Source organism: Trachurus trachurus (genome assembly GCF_905171665.1).
Source record: "Trachurus trachurus genome assembly, chromosome: 21".
Classification (NCBI taxonomy): domain Eukaryota; kingdom Metazoa; phylum Chordata; class Actinopteri; order Carangiformes; family Carangidae; genus Trachurus; species Trachurus trachurus.
The window spans coordinates 13,959,872-13,977,946 of record NC_139899.1 but is presented as its reverse complement, the minus strand read 5'-3'; the positions used below and the strand labels follow the sequence as shown (position 1 = coordinate 13,977,946).

The 18,075-nt window shown below is 44.1% G+C and overlaps 1 protein-coding gene across 1 annotated transcript; it reads left to right on the top strand.

Annotated features, from left to right (window-relative positions):
* Window positions 1-959: 959 nt before the first annotated feature.
* Window positions 960-16,952, top strand: LOC311004541 (matrix-remodeling-associated protein 5-like; the record flags this gene model as incomplete). Its single annotated transcript, XM_083996650.1, has 11 exons — window positions 960-1,138; window positions 1,382-1,511; window positions 3,100-3,341; window positions 4,624-4,775; window positions 5,585-9,087; window positions 10,371-10,512; window positions 11,299-11,434; window positions 11,955-13,178; window positions 13,315-13,522; window positions 14,400-14,621; window positions 14,814-16,952. The coding sequence occupies 11 exons, from the start codon at window positions 960-962 to the stop codon at window positions 16,950-16,952; spliced, it is 8,277 nt and encodes a 2,758-aa protein (XP_083852776.1).
* Between the last annotated feature and the right edge of the window lie 1,123 nt (window positions 16,953-18,075).

Below are 18,075 nucleotides of genomic sequence, written 5' to 3'. Positions count from 1 at the left end.
TGACAACTTTTTTTTAAGGGGAGAGGGGATCTTCGCAGTTGAGCAATCTACGATCTAATGAGTGAATAAAACGGTTAATTGCTTATCAAACCTGTTATCCGCACAGTTTGGATTAAAATCAACATTTGACGGGCTAAAATGAATAATTCCGTGAAATAACTCACTCCTCTGGACCAAAGGATTTCAAGGTATATATATATATATATATATTTATCAGCCATGACCGCATTACAGTAATCTAGTCATCTTTGAAGCTTCCTGCCTCTTAACAGTCATTTACTTTAATTTCTGTCGCAAGTTTAAAAGCCTCTTGCAGCTATAGCTCTACAATTGGTTTGGTGAATATGAATGGTCTAAGTGCATTTGTGCGTTTATCAGATAAAAGGGAAAAGGAGAGAGAGACAGAGAAGAGGAGTTTCTGTGAGGTCTGATTTTTCGTCTCTCCTTTTCCTCTTGCTTATCAGTAAATCCTTCCTGCACTCAAATGTTGATGAATATTGCAATGCATCTGTCATTGATTGATTGATTGATTGATTGATTGATTGATTGATTCATTCATTCATTCATTCATTCATTCATTCATTCATTCATTCATTCATTCATTCATTCAGTCAGTCAGTCAGTTAGTCTGTGTGGAAAACTCAAAGGTCTGTTCTGTTTGGGACAGGTGCAGTGTGTCAGTATGGCTTTAGTTTGGTTCTGTAGAGGGTGTCATGTACTGTATGTAGGCTGCAGTCTGTATATTCCCTTGAGTCAAATTTGTACTTTATGGTTGCATAAATAAAACTGACTTGACTTGTGTGTGTATGTACAGTATGTGTGTATATGAGAGAGAGAGATTCCCATCTGGATTTTGGGACTTAGTTCACCGTGGTGCACTTTGCTCTTCTCCATTTGTCATGACCTCCTTTTTCTCTCTTGGCAGTTATAATCGTAGCCTCTCAACTTGTGGAGTGAAGATGTATCGGAGTGTGTGTGTGCCTGCGGCTCTCCTGGTGATCGCACTTGTGGTGCCCGGTGGCCAGTCCTGTCCTAGGAGCTGTAACTGCTACCAGGCCAACGAAGTCCACTGCACCTTTCGCTCCCTGCTCACTATCCCTCCTGGCCTGCCTGCACACACACGACGCATTAACTTAGGGTAGGAAAGACATATACACATACTTTAAGTCATGAAAGAATAAGTACACACCTCTTAACACATGCACACACACAAGAGCTAATCCAAGCTTAAGGGATTCACCTTTCAAACACACCCACACATACTTTGAAATCAAATGTTAAACTACAGTTAAATAACAAGCCAACGATGGAATAATATTACAGTATATTTGTTTGCACATAAATGTATAAGGTCAGTGTTGCTGTGTCTCTGCTACTCTAGGTTCAATAGCATCAGCAGGATCCATGACAGTTCTCTGGCTGGGCTAAAGAAGGTGGAACTCCTCATGCTCCACAGCAATGACATTCATCATCTCCCAGATGCAGTATTCAAAGACATGAAGTCACTGCAGGTAAACAACATGAATTATAGCTCCTTTTCTTTATTTTGGAGTCACAGAATCTGAATGAAGATAATTTCAACTTGAACATTTTGTGGCAGTGGCAACAGGAAATAAGTCTTCAGAAATCTTCTCATTTTGCACTTCTTCCATATGGAAGCACTGTCGATCTGTCTCTTCATAGCAGGCAACATTGAAAGTATCCTTAACTGTCCTTTGCCAAACCGAATTAACAAAGCTGGGTCCTACAATATATAAATAAACCAGTGCCACATACAGTATAGCTTCAGATTCTCTGGAAAAAGGGTTTTTTGCAGAACACAGATGTGAAAATCAAACCTAGAGCAAATCTTCACAAAGTCTACTTTAATCTTTCTCCAGCCTCAGGCTGAGTGCACCACACAGGGGCCTTGTTCTACTTCAGATGTACTTTGCTGCAGAAAGCTCAGCTCTTAAACTCTCTGCATGGGTTGCACTTGTAGTTTCCAGTCTGCACAGCTCCCAAACAATGAGAGATGAATATATTAAAATTGTTTGACAGAACAGATTTCAGTTTTTAACATGAGGATTAATGTAGAGATTATCAAGATATAGCTTTTGTTAAAAGGGTTTGGTACAATTTTGAGAGGATGCCATATTGATGAATGAGCGCAGCCATGCCCTTAATAACAAATGGATTCATGGATGGATCAATTTTACATTTGATCTGTAAAACTAGTATGCAAATTGATTCAACAGTTTACGTGATTCCCTTCACATTTTCAGCACTTTCCCTAATTTCTGTACAACTAATGCATAATTTATGTGCCATCATTCTTTTCACTGCTCAGTGACAAGGAAACACTCTGGACACTTTTTACGGCAACCTAAGGGCAGAGTTAGCAGTCCGGTGGGAAGTGATATTACTCAACAAGCAATTGTTCCCTTCATCTCCCAGGCAGATGCTGATATATTTGCCATTGTGTGATAATAGGATCCATATTTCCATGTGCTGACACGGTCATGTGCTAGATCTGTCAGCAGCTGGAACTCTTCCAGCTAAGTAGCCTCCCTGGAGAGCAGATTTATCATAAGCCACCTCACAGCAACGCAATCCCACAACCTGGTTTTCATGGTGTGCCTCCTTAAATTTTTGGTGGGTTCTGTGCACATGAATAGAATAGTAATAGATCCCCTCAAGTCTTCCACTGAGGATACAGGGATAAAATTCATATTTGAAATGTTGAAAACCTAGTGCTAAAATATCCTGTTTAGTTTTCCTCGCTTTAATCTGGTGGAGTCACAGCAAGAATATATGTAGTTATGTGGTTATATGCCATGGGCTATTTTATCAATTTTAACATCTGAGTTGGTGAGCTGCAGGAAATATTTCCTTATACTTTTAAAGTTTACACAGGATGCATTCAGCCATTTTCGCTTACAAATAGTTTCTCACCCAGCTCATTCCAATTCTCCCCACATCATTTGTCATAAATTCAATTTACAAGCATGTGGTGTCCAGCGACAGACTTATGATTGTAGCATAGACTTGGTTTCTTCGTCATCCTTGACGTCTTCTATTTCATTTCTTCCACTCACTTCATTTCCTCCGCCCCCACAGATACTAAAGCTGAGCTATAACAAGCTGAGAGAGATCTCTTCATCTCTGACCTTCTCTGGCCTGACCTCACTGCTGCGACTGTACTTGGATCACAACCTCCTCCAACATATCCATCCACGAGCCTTTCTCCAGCTGCCTAGCCTCAGGCTGCTACGTCTGCAAGGGAACAGGCTACATCAGCTGCACCCTCACGCTCTGTGCACGCTGTCCCTCCTGAATACGTATTACTTCTCAACACTCAGGTGAGCTTTAACATTTCAAGCACATAATGTGACAATCATTGTTGGACTAGTCACTATATATTTCAGAATACAGCTTTAAAATCAACCTTATAAATCCACACTAGTGGCTCTGATGGTGAGGAAAGTGAGGAATGTTTTCAACATTTTCTACTCAAAATAAGGAGATCACATTACTTTATTTTACGTAAATGGATCTGAGCAAGTCTGGCGATGAAAAATAATAAAAAACACATTTAAAGTCAAATGGAAAAGAAGAAAAAGTCCCAGATCTGGTAATATCAGAGCCAGTCTACGATACAATATTCTCTGGTAATATGCAGTACTGGACTGACCCTTGTGAGAAACAGTGTAATGGAAAGGTGATATTTCCAGCACTGGTTATTGATATTTAAAGCTACACTAACTTAAATAGGAAAGATTACTTGCTAAACTATCCTACATTTTTACCTTAACTAAACTTTGGAGTAAAAAAAGGTAAAGGTACCTTATTGGTCACATATACAGCTAGTACAGTGAAATTCTTTCTCTGCATTTAACCCATCCCTGAGGAGCAGTGGGCAGCCACGGTGCGGCGCCCAGGGACCAACTCCAGATTATGAGCCAGTGCCTTTGGTCAGGGGCGCTGACTGGAGGATTGTGATGCACTGTGACACAAACGCGCCCTTTTACCTGTAATCTCTTGTTCATGACAGATAAGACTACACATAGTAACATAATAACAAAATAATATATAACATTAGAAAAAGAAGAACTTTTGTCCCCATAGAGAAATTGGTTTTCGGCATAACCGTGGACATTTCATAGACACCAAATTAAACTCAACATAGTGACACACAGCATAAACACACACAGACACAGCACCATAGAGCCTCCTCCTCACGCCTTGAGTTAGATGCAGAGTGGGGAGAGGGAGGACTGGAGCACTACTGCTGGAGTAGTACACAGCAACCCTCCTCTCGGCCAAATGCACATGGCCGAGAGGAGGGTTAGCAAAACAGCGGAAAAACAACCATGCATACATGCATAGTTCCCCTTTAAGTCACTCCCATGTCTTTGTTCCACTTCTACTACAACTGCTGAGTGTAAGGCCGAACATGAAGGTGGGGGTGATGATGAAAGTGATAAAAATGATGGATGATTTTCTTACCTCTAACCTGTCACCTTTCACTCCCACTCACACATCGTTCCCTCCATTCCTCAATGACATTGGTTCCACCTCTGTATTCTCCCTCCCCCTTTTTCATCTTAATCTTTTCTTTTTCTCTCACCCTCCCTCTTTCAGACACCTTGACCTGTCCAACAACAGCCTAACCACACTGCCCAAAGACATCTTAGCGACAGCACCTCTGCTCGAGACCCTCGTGCTGCAGGCTAATCCCTGGAGTTGCGATTGCAGGATGAGCTGGTTTCTTGCTTGGAGTTTGTCTCATCCAGGTGACTGACATGCCTGAAACACCATTTGTTTTCTCTTGTTTTCCCTCTCCTCACACATGCATTCATTTTACTTTTATGCCTTTGAGCCTGTTTAACACAATCAGAGATGCAAAAAAACAAAAGCTGTTAAAGCAACATGTAGGTCGAGCCAGTGAATGAGTCAGAGGAAAGAGATAAGCAAAGATGGAACGGTGGGAATGGATTTAGAAACAGAAGACTCCTGTTGATAACTCCACACTATAAACAGTCTACAGTAATAACTAAAATTTAAAATGTCACACCCAGCCAGATGACAGTGAAATTGGGTAACTTTACTTTCTGATAGATCTGGCTTTGTTCTCTTGATGCTTTTGACTTCTCTCCACCTGCTCTTCATCACACACTCTTTTATGTTTCATCTCATTTTCTGTATGTCTTGTGGCTGTTATTGAGATGTGAAAGAAGGCTGGACCGTGAAATGTTTCTCATTGATATGCCAGCCTTAACCTGCCATGACTAATCCATGATGACAGCATTGATGTGTGCAGGCAGCTGAAATATAGGCTAATGATTGCTGTGTTATAATGAAGTGACGCATATTTCTGATTCATGAGCAGATGAAGCAACCGTATGTAATTAATAAGCGATATAAAGGGTAATGAATGCTTTGAAAGAACCGCGTTGTCTAATGTATGACACCAATAATATCTACTGATTGCTTCAGTATGCACTAATGTTTGTATAGTTGCTATGATGTTATGTGCACTTGATATGCCAGTGATTTCAGATCTTTAATGACATCATTTTCTCTGTCTCCCTCCTTCAATTAGGTTTAATGAAATGTCCCGGTGGCCCTCAATGTCCGACCTGCGTGTCGCCCACTTCCCTTCAAGGGCAGGGCTTCTTTGATCAGACTGACCTATTGTGCGCCTCGCCGGTCATCCTTTCCAAAGGAAGAGATGCACGTTTGGAGACAGAACACAGTGAAATCCAATCAAGTGAAACCCTCAGAGAGCCTCTAGGTAGTGCCTCTGTGAGTCTATCAGACCAACAAGGGAACAGCGTTGATCTGAGCTGTAACGTCACTCACTCCTCTGACTCTCAGGATATTGCTCCTCCTCCAGATCTCTCCCTTTCTTCCTCCTCTCCCATTCCTCTGGCTCTGTCACTCTCGCTGGAGTGTCCCGTGGAGAGAGAGAGCTATGAACAACTTTGGAGGATCCTGGCTTATTACAGTGAGACTGCAGTTCGCCTGGAGAGGGAAATCATGCTGGGTAAAGCCCCGGCTCTGGCCTATCGTTACCGGCAGACAGCAGAGACGGAGGGATATTATCACACTGGAGTGAAAGCTTCTGTTAAAATCAGACCGCAGTGGTTACTACAGCCGGCTATCAGCATCCAGCTAAACAGAGCGCAATCTAATGGAAACAAAGTTCACCTTATATACTCAACAAGGGTTTCTGCTCACCCTGGCCCGACCTCAACGTCCTCCCCGGCCTCTAACCCATGGGTTCTGATTTCAACTAGTCAGTCCCCCACAGCAATGACGACTGTATCAGGCAGTAAGGTGGAACTTTCCTGCTCTCATCTAAGTTCTGGTAACGCCAAAGTACAATGGATTCTCCCGGATGGATCCAAGCTCAACTCCCCCTCCAACAGCCTAGATGAAAGGATCAGGGCCACAGACTCTGGTTTGCTTTTACAAAAAGTACAGCTTTCAAATGCTGGGCTTTACTACTGTGTAGTCCAGGCTGGCAGGGATTTCGATGTTCTCCCTGTGCGCCTGACAGTGGAGGAGTCCTCTGTCCCTCCTTCAGGAGAGGAAATGGGACCCCCCATTACTGCAGCTGTCAGAGAGCCCGTCAGTCTGTCCTGCAAAGCATCTGGTTCACCAGCACCGCAAATGAGCTGGGTGTTGCCAGATGGAAATATCATACGGCCGGGATTATCTGTATCAGGTGGACTCACTCTCCAGCCTAATGGGAGCCTGTCTCTGTCTAACCCTTCTCTGAGGGATGCTGGTTATTACCGTTGCATTGCAGTCAACCATTATGGTAGTGACTCCATGTCTATGCAGTTGGAATTAAAACCAAAACATCCCCCTCCACTTAGGACTTCATTTCCCAGAGGGCCGCAGTCAGCGGCTGGCCGGTCAACTAAGATTCGAGCCCCTTTACTGCGTCAGATGGAGGAAGGATCAGGCGATGAAGAGGAAGAAGAGGAGACAACTCTTGTTGGCAATAGGAGACGTCCAGGACTTCGCCAACCTCCTCCTAACAGACGTTATCCATTTGGAAAACCCCGAAGACGTGGGCCTATCAGAGAGGGCCCCCTGAGAAGAGGAGGAGGGCCTTCGTCCTCCACTGACCAGAGCAGAAACCGCTTTGAAAACAGACACAGAGTGACCACAAACAAACAAAGACTAGACCCAGAGAAATGGGCTGACCTACTTGCTAAGATTCGTCAAAAGACCGCTCACACTAATAACAGCCAGCCCATCACAGCAGGATCGCCCACAGCCGAACCAGTGGGGAGAGACACAGACAGTGACACAGCAAGAGACGAGAGACTTGGTGATAGAGAGAGAGGTAGAGCTCAGGGAGCAGGAGTGGAAGCAGAAACTGAAGGGTCATCTGTTGATGACACTGTTTTACAAGAGGAAGGCCTGCAGCCCATCCATCCTGTTCTCACAGAAACACAGACACACGGAGGGACAAAAACAGACACAGAGATAGAGAGAGGGACAGGGAGGTCAACGGAAACACAGACAGGCACGGAAAGTGTGAACCCAGGTGTGCCGACAGAGACAGTGACAAATCCCGAGGCACAGGAAGAACCAACTGCATCTAGGCCGATTCCTGGAGCTAATGAAATTGTCCCAGAACCAGCTGAGGGAGACGGCAAAGGACTAAACCGAAACCTATCTAGAACTAGGCCTCAGAACCCGCGGCAAGGACTCTCGCCTAATTTGGTTCCCAACTCTCGACCTCAAAGCCCTTGGAACGCACGCAGGAGGATCGGACAGCAAAGACGAATCATCAACAGACCCAGGGTGAGACCTTTGACCCCGCCCCGACCTCTACCTGACCCTACAAAGCAGAGGTCGCAAACCATAACACCTGACACTTCAACAGATAAAAGTAATATTCTGCTTCTGGTGTCAACAACCACATCTCCAGCTATTTTGTGGACCAGAAATGACAATTTTAAGCGTGCTCCAAACGGTGTGGCACTGAATCCTTTGTCTCTTGATGACTCCACCTCAGAATCTGCCTCCCCCTCTGCCACCTCCTTCACCTCATTATCTCCCTCTCACACAAAGACACATATAGACACGATGACTCACTCAGCTGCCATCCCAGACGCTGCAGAGCCGGGTGACTCCAACACAGCGACACCAGCATCCACTCCCTCCCATGTTGTGACTTCACTGGCACGTATGACAGATACACACACCGAGACCCACACGCATGGCATACACACACAGACAAAAACACACATGGCCACCAACAAACATGACGACAGACCTCCAAACAAACACAGTGAGGAGCAGGAGCAGGAGGAGGAGGAGGAGGAGGAGGAGGAGGAGAGGAATTTTTTGGGAGTGCAATACGAACCCCAATTCACCACTCCCGCTCCCACTCAAACCCCTGTTGTTTCCTCCACAGTCTCCACGGCAGCTATAGCTACTATTGCAAAAACAACAACAACTCCCACAACCACTGCTCCTTTAACTAGTTCAGCTGGGAACACTGTTACCAGTGCATCAACGACTACAACTAGTGAGGACACACTCCCCACAACAACTACTCCTATGACAACAAATCCCATCACTACTCCTCCAACTACCTCTGCTGCTACCAGCACAAGTCCCATTCTTACGTCTACTACCCCCACTACCACCTCTACCACCACTTCTACTACTACTACTACTACTATTTCTACTACTACCACTGCTGCTACAAGTACAGAAAACACATTCAAAGCTATTTCTACAACTCCTAGCCCCACTACTACAACTACTACTTCTACTACAAACTTTAGAATGAACACTTCACCCGAAACTTCAACCACCACAAGGGCATCTACATCTATTACACCCACTACTACTACTACCACTGCTACTACTATCACGATGGTGAAATCAACAACAACAACCAGAGAGAGGCCAAGTACTGGCCAAGTGAACCCCCGGGGGAGACCTGTTTCTGGGGCTCCAAATCAGAGTCGGCCACCTCCTGACTGGAGGAACCCTGGAGCTAATGCTATTCCTGATTCACACGGCAGTCGGCCACGATGGTCTCCCTCCCCTTCGCTCCCAGCTGTCCCTGGGGTGAGTTCAGATCTATTCAAGTCATTTGATATTGATATTTTGTGGTTACTTTTAACCAAAATGGGCCTTAAAACAAGCAAATACATTGCAACAAGACTAAGAGTCAAGCTACTGTAGAACCAAAATTTGTTCTTTATTTGTTAATCTAATGGCGAGACCAGCTAATGTTTCCCCATTTATCCCAGTTTTCAGTCATTCATCCGATTACTCATTTCCTAAAGTGCACTTTTAAATGTAGTTTGCAGCTCATGTATATATAGCTATTCTTCTTTGTTGTCAGCTAACTGGAATTCCAATGAACATTTCTTTTCTAACAGAGTGCTGGCTCAGAAAATTACAAAACACACACACACACACACACACACACACACACACACACACACACACACACACACACACACACACACACACACACACACACACACACACACACACACACACACCATACTTGACTGTGAAAGCCCTCGGGCAAAAGCTGAGCAGAAAACGCAATATAATTCTGAAAATAGTCTAATCTGTATCCACATGACCTGCTATTAAACCTGAGGGATGTTTATGACAATTCTTCAATTTCATGGATTTTTCAAAGCTCTGCCAGTGTCCTTGTCAGATCTAAAGAAGAGATGAAAAACACATGTTCCACAATCAACAACAATTTGTGTTTTTAGAACCTAATCCTAAGGGATATAAAATAATCAATTGTTAATTAATTTCCAGAGCTGTGTTGGCAAGTCTCTGCAGACCAAACCACTAAGGTTCACCACCACTCAGTCTTTCTAAATCTGGCATCACTGTCATGCTGTGTTGCATTTGTATCCTCATTCCACAACCACACTTTAAGTATTCACAAAGTAATTACAAACTTTTTACAAAACCCTTTACTTTATGAATGTACACATCTGTGTCAGTATCGGCCACAGTTTTTTATTCTGATGTATAATCATCTGTGGCTGTAACTCCAAAACTGTGTTTTGAGTCATATACATATTTGCTGCTTTTGTTTTGGCCGGGAAAATTTGTCATATACAGAACACTTGCTTTATTACATTATGAGAATAATGTAGATTTTGCATTTTTGTGATTAGACGTTTCTTGTGTTTTATTTATTGATTTTTCCTGCAATCTCATGCTGTGTAGTAGAACTTTCATCTTACCACTTTCTTATGTCACATTAATTATATTCATTTAATTGTTAAAATATTTGAATAATTTATTGAAAGGAGTTCTCATCTATATCATTTATCACTTTATTTATTAACTGTTTTGTGAATCTTTTTTCACAGGCCAAAGTTTTGAGATCCAGACCAAGAATTGCAGACCCACATTTCAGGACAGTGTCATTCCCTGCAGAGAGCACTGCCAGGCTGGACTGTGAAGCTCAAGGAGAGCCCAAACCCTCCATCACATGGACCAAGGTTGCCACAGGTACATGCAGGCAGTGTAGACACATATTTTCAAAAGACACCTCTAAAAACATGAATGTTAGGATTCACTTTTATGTCCAGTTTATATTTGTGCAAAATATCCACCAGGTGGTCTTTCTAATTTGTTTCAGGGACTCGTGTACAAACAGATGTAAACCTGCTCTCTGGTGCAGACTGCAGATATATAGTTTTAATTATGCAGGGAAACACAGAAATGCCTATATATATATATATATATATATATAAACCCAATATCATTCATACAGTATGTATATGGTTAAAACTTCAGGTTTGTATTTGTACATTTTGTTTGTGTTTATATTCTGAAATCACAGATTAGCAAGGTAAAATCAGCCTAAGCTTTTAAACAGTCATGTACTATAATGGAATGAATATGAAAACATTTTACACTCAAATAACCTATTAACACCCATCATTACGCTGGCATGCATACAATGGGCTTTTCAGTAGCTTTCCATGTGGGAAAGACATATTGCAGAAAAGTAATGGAACATTTTGTGCACTGCATCACTGGCTTTTCTTCACGCTGTGCCACTCAACTTGTCCCCGTTCCTCCTTTCCTCTCTTGTTTCTTACTCACTCTCTAACTTTCTTTCCTAATTTGTCTCTGTTTTCCGCACTCTGGCTGCTTGCTGCTGCTCTCTCTTGCTGTCTGTTTTGTCTGTCTGACTGTCATGCTCTCTCTCTCTCTCTCTCTCTCTCTCTCTCTCTCTCTCTCTCTCTCTCTCTCTCTCTCTCTCTCTCTCTCTCTCTCTCTCTCTCTCAGGAGCAGTAATGTCAATCCACTCCAAGGCTCAGCGTTTTGAGGTTTTGCCAAATGGCACCCTTGTTATCCAGAATGTTCAGCTGCAGGACAGGGGCACATACATCTGCAGTGCCCACAGCTTCCTGGGTCGTGACAGGTGAAATTATCGATTCCAGTTATGAATCTTAATACTATATCATGTGGTTATAACAAGCACAGGGTATAGCATTTTCAGTGTTAATTAGGAAAGCCTAAGGCAATATGCAGTTTAATTATTGAGTATGATGTAGGTTGTGTTAGTGTTGACTTTCCCCACTGAGTTTTCAAAACAAATGAAACTTATCTGATGCAAACACAGTTACAAACCTTGATGTACTGTTTTTAATCAGCATCACGACTTATGCAAATATCTCTGTTTGGCATCAGTCAGTAGGATTAGAATTGTGGAAGAAAGTTAAGTGAGCATAAATTAATTGTGTGTAAATGAATTATGTTCCATGTGCACATGTCTCTATCAGGATTTCAGTGTGAATTATCGATGTATGCCTATCGTTGTTTTCTTAATGACATGTCTGATTTGTTTTCACTTATATTCTACATACGATATATAGGATACTTTGCATTGGTTGATGTGTTGCTGTATTGAGCATGTGTGTGCTGTTGCTCTTCCATGACAGGTTGCTAACTACCCTGGAAGTGTGGACCCGCCCACCTCGGATGCAGCTGCCGACTTACAGAGAAACCACCATTCATCAGGGAGGGGAGCTGCTCTTGCAGTGCCAGGCGGAGGGTGTTCCTGCCCCTCTGCTGTCTTGGGTCCTGCCTGATCGTTCCACCCTGACGTTCGCCGCCCCGTCTGCCAGCCGCATCATCATGGACACAAATGGAACCCTCCACATCACAGCGACTTTAACGAGTGACCGGGGAATGTATCGCTGCGTGGCCTCCAACTTGGCAGGTGCTGCCAGTGCCTCTGTGCGTGTACACGTGTCCTCGTTGCCCCCGGTGATACACCAACCCAGAGAGGAACACCTGCTCTTGTCTCCAGGGAGGCCTGTGTATGCTCACTGCTCTGCCCGAGGTGCTCCGGCACCAACTCTGCGTTGGCGAATCCCAGATGGGACTCTGGTTCGCCCATCCCAGTTTCTCCATGGCAACCTCTTTGTCTTGCCCAATGGGACGCTGCACATTCGAAAAGTTGGGCCAAAGGACGCAGGGAGTTATGAGTGCACGGCAAGTAATGCTGTTGGAGCCGATAAGAGAACAGTCAGGGTAGAAATTGAAGGGGGAGCAGAGGGGGGCAGAAGAGAAGGAGGAGCAGGAAAAGACCAGGGAAACACTGTTGCTACTGAGAAATCAATCCCTTCATATTCACTTAATAAAGACAGAACTTTGTCTGTCCCTAACCGCGCCACAAATCCATTCAACTCCCCCAAACTTTCCCCTCCACTGCTCTCTGATAGATCAAGGACCATGCCACTCATCCCGAGCTCCCCTCTGCCCCCGTCCTCCCCTCACCGACCCACTGACACTAACTCACCGCCTAAAATCAATGAAAAAGTCACTGCCTCCTCAACACACTTGACCAACACCAACAAAACAAAACTTTCCACTTCCTCCCTGCCCTCCACGGTGCCCACAAATAACACCAATGTCTTACCCACTGTTGTAAACAACACAAGATTTACTTCTTCTTCTCCCTCTGACAAAAACAAAGTTTCTGCTGTGCAGCCGTTGCCCATCTCCCCCTTCAGTATAGCCCGGATTGTCTCTACATCCCCCTCCATCACTACTGTCCACTACGGGGGGATTTTGCAGCTCCACTGCTCTGTAACTGGCAACCCAACCCCTATCATCATTTGGAGGACTCCCACAAGGAAACTGGTGGATATGCACTTCAGGTACAGAGGATGTGGGTTTGTGGGAGAAAAAGAGATAACTTACATTTTCTTAATGGAATAATGACATCATATTTTTGTGTTTCTCCTGTTTGTGTGTCTTTTTTGTTGTTGTTTTGTGTCTGTATTTGAACTTAAGTTTTGACCGTCGCCTCAAGGTGCATCCTAATGGCACCCTGTCAGCCCAGGCAGTGACAGAGAAAGATGCTGGAGACTATCTCTGTATAGCACGCAACAAGGTCGCAGATGATTATCGCCTGCTGCGTGTCTCTGTGGCTACTAAGCCTGCCAAGATCGAGCCAAAACAACCACTCAATCAGATGGTTTCATTCGGCAAGCCGCTGAAGGTGAGCTAACTAATAGTTCTTGCATCTCTGCCTTTCTCCTAAAAATGATATATACACACACAACAGGAATTATTAGGTACATTTAATATGATCATTTTTTACATACTCCTACTCATTTTGACAACCAAACTCACATTGCAGTTTGGTGGTTTATGACATCATTTGCATCAAATAATTTCAATTTAAACATCCGATGTGACTTAGATTTGTGCTGTGAATCATCGCACATCACACACATATTTCATGATAGGATGGAAAATTGCACCAAACCTAGCAGAGGGAGGCTGAGAGAGATTTTCCCCACAACTAGTCTGCTTTCCACACCTCCTCTGTTTATGCTTTATTTTTTCAAGCAGTGTTATGTGTTGGGTGCATTCTATCACCGGGTGGGGTGACAAAAACCTCCACAGCTCCAGGCTGCGTCTTTGGTTGCTTTTGATCATGAAGTGCTTCATATTTTTTGACTCAAAAAGAAAAAGGAAGACCTGCCAGGTCATAGGATGTTATGAATTATGAACAACGGCCTTCAGGGGATAGTGTTTCACACATGAATATGTAACAGCTCGATGAGAAATAATGCAAGACGACAGGACACTGCATTATTTTGGGGATGTGTTTCCCTTCATTTCTTAAAATTGAAACATTTTTGAGCTTTTAAATTGCTTTTTTTTAAGGTTTCTTAACTTCTGGTTGTTTACAACTGATTGAACAGGAAATACCTAAATATACAGGACCCAGATATAATAGTCTAAATACACAAGAGTGTGTTACTCATTACAAACATAAGAATTTGTTTTATGAGAAGTTTTCATCACAATAAAAGGTGCACAGTATTATAAAGATAGCATGATTGGAACATTGATCCTTGTCCCTGCAGGTGGACTGTCAGGCATCAGGCCTGCCTGACCCAGCTGTGCGTTGGAGTCTACCAGATGGAACCATGGTGAACAGTGTGTTGCAGGGGGAGGACAGGGGCGGGCGAGCACGGAGGCTAACTGTGTTTGACAACGGGACATTACTGGTTCCAGCAGCCGGTATGGGGGAGGAAGGGGAGTACACATGTTATGCGGAAAACCAAGGAGGTCAAGATACCATGAAGGTAATAAAAACATTTCTATATGAAGATAACTTGCAAGTTTGGCCTCAGTAGAAAATGTTATATATGTTCTATAATTATTATTCTGCTTTAATTTACTTGGCATATTTAGTAATATTTTAGTCCATAGGCGTTGTGTTACGGTACATCAAAATAAAACTGCTGATTGTTTATGTTACTTATTCATTCCACAAGGTCAAAGTAAAGGTCATGAAGACATCTCCACCAACCATCACGGATGACAGAGGCTACCATGTCATCAAAGTACGTCTGGGGGCAACCGCCAGAATTTACTGCCGGGCTACAGGAGATCCTGCCCCAATAGTGACGTGGTTCTCCCCGGCCCACCGTATCATCCCACAAAGTCGGGGCTCTGGTTATTATTCAGAGAGGGTTGTGGTGGTTTCGGGTGGAACTCTGGAGGTGCGTCTCGCCCAAAATATTGACACGGGAAACTACACGTGCCGAGCCAGCAACTCAGCTGGGGGTAGGAGCATGGTGGTGGGCCTGGAGGTGGAAGCTCTAAACTATGGAGTGAGTGGCCAGGTGGGAGGAAGAAGTACTAGCAATGGGCCTGGTAGTAGCAGATTAGGGGGCAGCATTAATAATGCAGGAATACGCCAGTATGGATTTATCAATGGAGCCTCAAGCAAGCTAGGTAGCAATAACAGCAGCAGTAATGGCTATAGTGATAATAATGACAGGATAAGGAACATTGAACCGAACACAGGCATTCACACAGCAGCCAGTGGCTCTAATCCTGCCTTGAGGAGTGCAAGTCAAAATGGATTCACCGGACCTGTCAGTGGGATTACAACACAACTTGGCAGGAGTGTAATCAGTGCTGGGGTGAGCAATACAGGCATTAAAGCAGATAACACTGGGATAAGTAGAAATGGAGACGGCATTGTGAGCAGTAGTAGTAGTAGTAACAGCGTGGGTAACAGTCACATCACAGTTAGAGGAGCAAGTGTAGAAAAGATTTCTGCGACTAATAACAATGAAGTTATAGCAGGAAGGGCTAGTAATCCTGCTAGCAGCGGTGGCACTAATGGCAGGGTAAGTGGTATTTCTAGAAATGTTGCCATTAGCAGCAGTGGGTCTAACAGTGGAGCTGGCACAGGAAATTGGTTCCCTCAGAGTGGCAGTGTAGCTGTGACCAGTACTGACAGAAGGAATAGTGCTGTTGTAGCTGCTAGTAATACAGGAAATAAAAACTCTACAAACGCAGTTGTGGGTGTGGTGACGACAGTGAAGCAGCGAGTGGCGAAAGGCCAAACTGTTCTTTTGCCGTGCCCCTCCCAAGGCTCCCCTCCCCCCCGTCTGGCCTGGCTCCTGCCTGGCAACGGTGTGCTGCCAGCTCCTTACTATGGCAGTCGACTCACTGTGCACCGAAACGGCTCCTTGGAGCTGCGTGGTGTGCGGGCGAGTGACGCCGGGACCTTGGTTTGTGTAGTTAGAGGTGAGAGAGGAGAGACGAGGATACAGGTGGAGCTGGAGGTCTCTGAGGCCCAGGAGGAGGCCAGATCTCCACACAGGGGAGAAGCTGTGGAGAGACCTGTGCAGAAAAGTGCCGGTTTAAATGAAGCACCACAATCAGGAGCCTCATCTGATTCAGCTCAGACGGTCAGCTCAAGGATACCTGAGAAGATTCAACCGAGAATCCCAGTGACTCAGAAGCCTCTGGAGAGGGGTTTACCGGCTCCACCCCACTCAGCTGGCCCTGTGTCACAGCCGACAGTGAGCACCAGAACAGCCTCTTTGGTGAGCATCATTAATGGAGAGACCCTTCGCCTCTCTTGCCCTGCTCCTCAAACCCCAGGATACACCCAGGGCTCTCTCTCATGGACCATGCCCAACGGCAAGGTGCTGTCTAGGGGTGAGAGTGAGGACTCGGGCCGCTACGTAGTCCAAGAGGATGGAACATTAAAAGTACAACAGGCCTCTGTTTTCGACCGAGGCACCTACGCCTGCAGATCCACCAGCTCCGACTCTTCCTCTGTTTCCGTCATCACGGTTCCCGTCATCATTATCGCCTACCCCCCACGGATCACAACAGGTCCCTCCCCGGTGACCTATACGCGGCCGGGGGTTGCTGTGGAGCTGCCCTGCCTGACCACAGCAATCCCCCGGGCGACAGTGACTTGGGAAACACCAGACCTGACACAGCTGAGGATGATGGGTCAGGCGCGTATCTATGGCAACCTCTACCTTAGTCCTCAGGGCTCCTTGGTGATACAGAACCCGACAAGTAGGGACACTGGGTTTTACAGATGCACCGCCAAAAATGTAATAGGAGTGGACACCAAGGCGACCTATCTGCATGTTATATAATGAGGTGCAGCACACACACACAGACACACACACATGTAGAAAGACAGAGACACCACCGGTCTTCTGTGCTGGTGAATGAACTGCTCTGCTGTCCCTCATGCCCAAAGCAACTGCAAAGCTCCGTGCAGGAGATACTGTTGAATCTCAGAAAAGACACTACTAATTTTCAGTTTATGTTTTTATAATGTGTGACTTTCCCCACACTGTATAGTTTTCATATCAGCTTTGGAGTCATCATGGCTTTGTCTCTGCATGAACAACATGTGTTTAAGGGGGGTTGTTTTATGTAGCTGGTGGGACACACATAAGCTGTTGTGTGCTTCTTGTCTGCCTGCCAACATAAAATATTATAAGAAGTTCCAGAAAAATATACAACAGATGTAAGATTGACACAAACATGTAAATACCCACTAACATCAGCTAACTTTTCTTTCAATACTGGTTTTGAAATCCTGCCTTGTTCAGGACCAGGCAGTATGGACAAAACTGCTGTATCAATCAATAACAATCCAAAAACAGAACTTTGATGTCTGTGTTTAAAATACATTTTCAGCAGTTCAAAAATCCTATGCCTTGTATATCATTTTGCACAATTTTGTATTGTGCTCTATACTTAATAATACAAGACCGTAAAAACAAAGGTGCTAAACTCAGTTGTATTACTTTACTTTGCATCTGTACATTTCCATAGAACTGCAATGTAGTATACTACAGTATACAGTATGTCGATGAGTCATTGAATATCAACGTATCAAGATAATATCACATGACATGAACCTCTTTAATCTTGTCATTATTTCTCAAATGCTGCAACATTGAATTTCATTCACAAAAATACACTTTGATTAACACATCGGCTTGATATTTACCTTATTAACTATTTAAGTACTTTTTGCATTTTTTTTATTTATAAACTACAAATTTGAAAGAGGTTGGATATTATATTTTGGTTGGATATGTTGTTGTGGTGCACATGTAGCAAACATGAATTTAAATTGACTGCCTTATTGTCATTGTATATTGCATTAAATCTGAAACACATTGTGATAACAAAGGACTTCAGCATAATGATTCACCAAACGCAGCTTCTTTTAATACCTGACACTGTTCTACCACCATCGTC